Below are 1,513 nucleotides of genomic sequence, written 5' to 3' on the forward strand. Positions count from 1 at the left end.
TTTCGTTTCACGATAGTCACATGCTCGCCCACTGACCAATCACAGCAGACTCTGCACTCGCGGCAGAGCTGCATGGACACTGAGCTGTACGTAATGCTGACGTCATTATAGGCCGGTTCGCAGGCAAAGAATACGCCCAACATGTCAAACTAAAGATCTGATTGGTTGTAGAATATGACAATCAACAATATCGTCTCCATTTACTTTAATCTGCACTGGATGCACCTGAGACTCTGCAGGCCTCTGCCTCTGTTCTTACCTAGAGACACAGAGGTGAAATCTGATTGGATAAAAGCTCTACTTAAAACAAGCTGCACTGGAAGCAGAGCAACTGAGGAAGGCAGTAGCTGTGCAATGAGAAAATAAGACAATGGGAAAAATATTTTTACAAGTTATAATACATGTAGTGTATTTAAGAAAAATTATTAAATTATAAAATAGATATAATTTTGTGATTCTGTTTAGGCCAGCAGAGAAGGCCTTGCAGGTCCTGATGGCCCGCCACTGCAAAACCTGCATATGGTATTCTACAGTTTTCTAAAAGCAGTGATGTTTAAGTGCAACACATAACCAGGAAAATACAGACATCAATGTGCTATTTTCTCATCTATTGTGTCTTTTATACATTGTAGTAACTGTGGTATGGGACATTAAATGTACTATCAAAGCTGAAGTAGAGACACTCGTGAAAAAAAGACTCACTTTGTGAACCTGCTTTGTTTTGACCGTGGTTGTGTTTGCTCTCTTGCTCAGGGTGAAGACTGTTTGGGCACCCCAGTTAAAGTACAGAAGACCGAAAGCACAGTGGAGCCTGAAATGGCATAGCTCATCATAGAAAAGAAAATACAACATGTTCACACACTTCTCAAATGGTTCAGCCACCCCCCCCTGACTCTCTCACTTCCCACAGCCCACCATGTTCCCCAGAAGGACCCCAGGTACTTGCTCTGCTCGAAGCAATGCTGCATCTACACAGCATCACAACGCTGTGTCTCAGTTTGTAGTTATTGGTTCAACACTGTAACATATTTTGTGTTCTGTCTCCATTCATACTAGTGCTTCTTAGTCCATAGGCTGAGACCTTTTACAGACTACTAATCTGCTCAGGGAGTCTTCTTTTTTGGCAATGTTGTATCAAGCTGTGGTCCGTTTAAATGATTTAGGATTTGACGTTCACTAAAACACTTGTAGCACTGATCTGTGGCCCGGTGGAGCTTCATGTACAAATGTTAAATCACATCCTTCTTAGACTTGCTAAAGTTTGACTGACCTCAAAGTGTTCTGTCAGCTGTTTGAAGGAGATGGGCAAACCAAAGGCAAAGTACTTTCCTTTTAATAACTCATACTGACAAGATTTCTTTTTTTTTCCAAGTGTGTACAATTTTAAATACAGAGAAGGATTACTTCAGTTATATTGGGCTGTGATTTGTTTTTATATTGGTTGTTTTTTAATGCAAATTATGCTGTGTTTATTGCTGTTTCCTTCATGGTGAAGACTTTAAAATAATAAATA

General features: G+C 40.2%; 1 protein-coding gene across 3 annotated transcripts in view; it reads left to right on the top strand.

The window, feature by feature from the left end:
• slbp (stem-loop histone mRNA binding protein) overlaps window positions 1-1,513 on the top strand; it is a 10,546-nt gene extending 9,033 nt beyond the window's left edge. For 2 of the 3 annotated variants that reach the window (XM_079269252.1, XM_079269253.1), the window contains exons 8-9: window positions 466-522; window positions 754-1,513. In XM_079269252.1, the coding sequence (XP_079125378.1) occupies window positions 466-522; window positions 754-825 (129 nt within the window). In that variant the 3' untranslated portion in view covers window positions 826-1,513. The remainder of the gene's footprint in view (window positions 1-465; window positions 523-753) is intronic. The other variant, XM_079269254.1, reaches the window with a different exon arrangement.

The sequence above is a fragment of the Melanostigma gelatinosum genome (genome assembly GCF_949748355.1).
Source record: "Melanostigma gelatinosum genome assembly, chromosome: 5".
NCBI lineage: Eukaryota > Metazoa > Chordata > Actinopteri > Perciformes > Zoarcidae > Melanostigma > Melanostigma gelatinosum.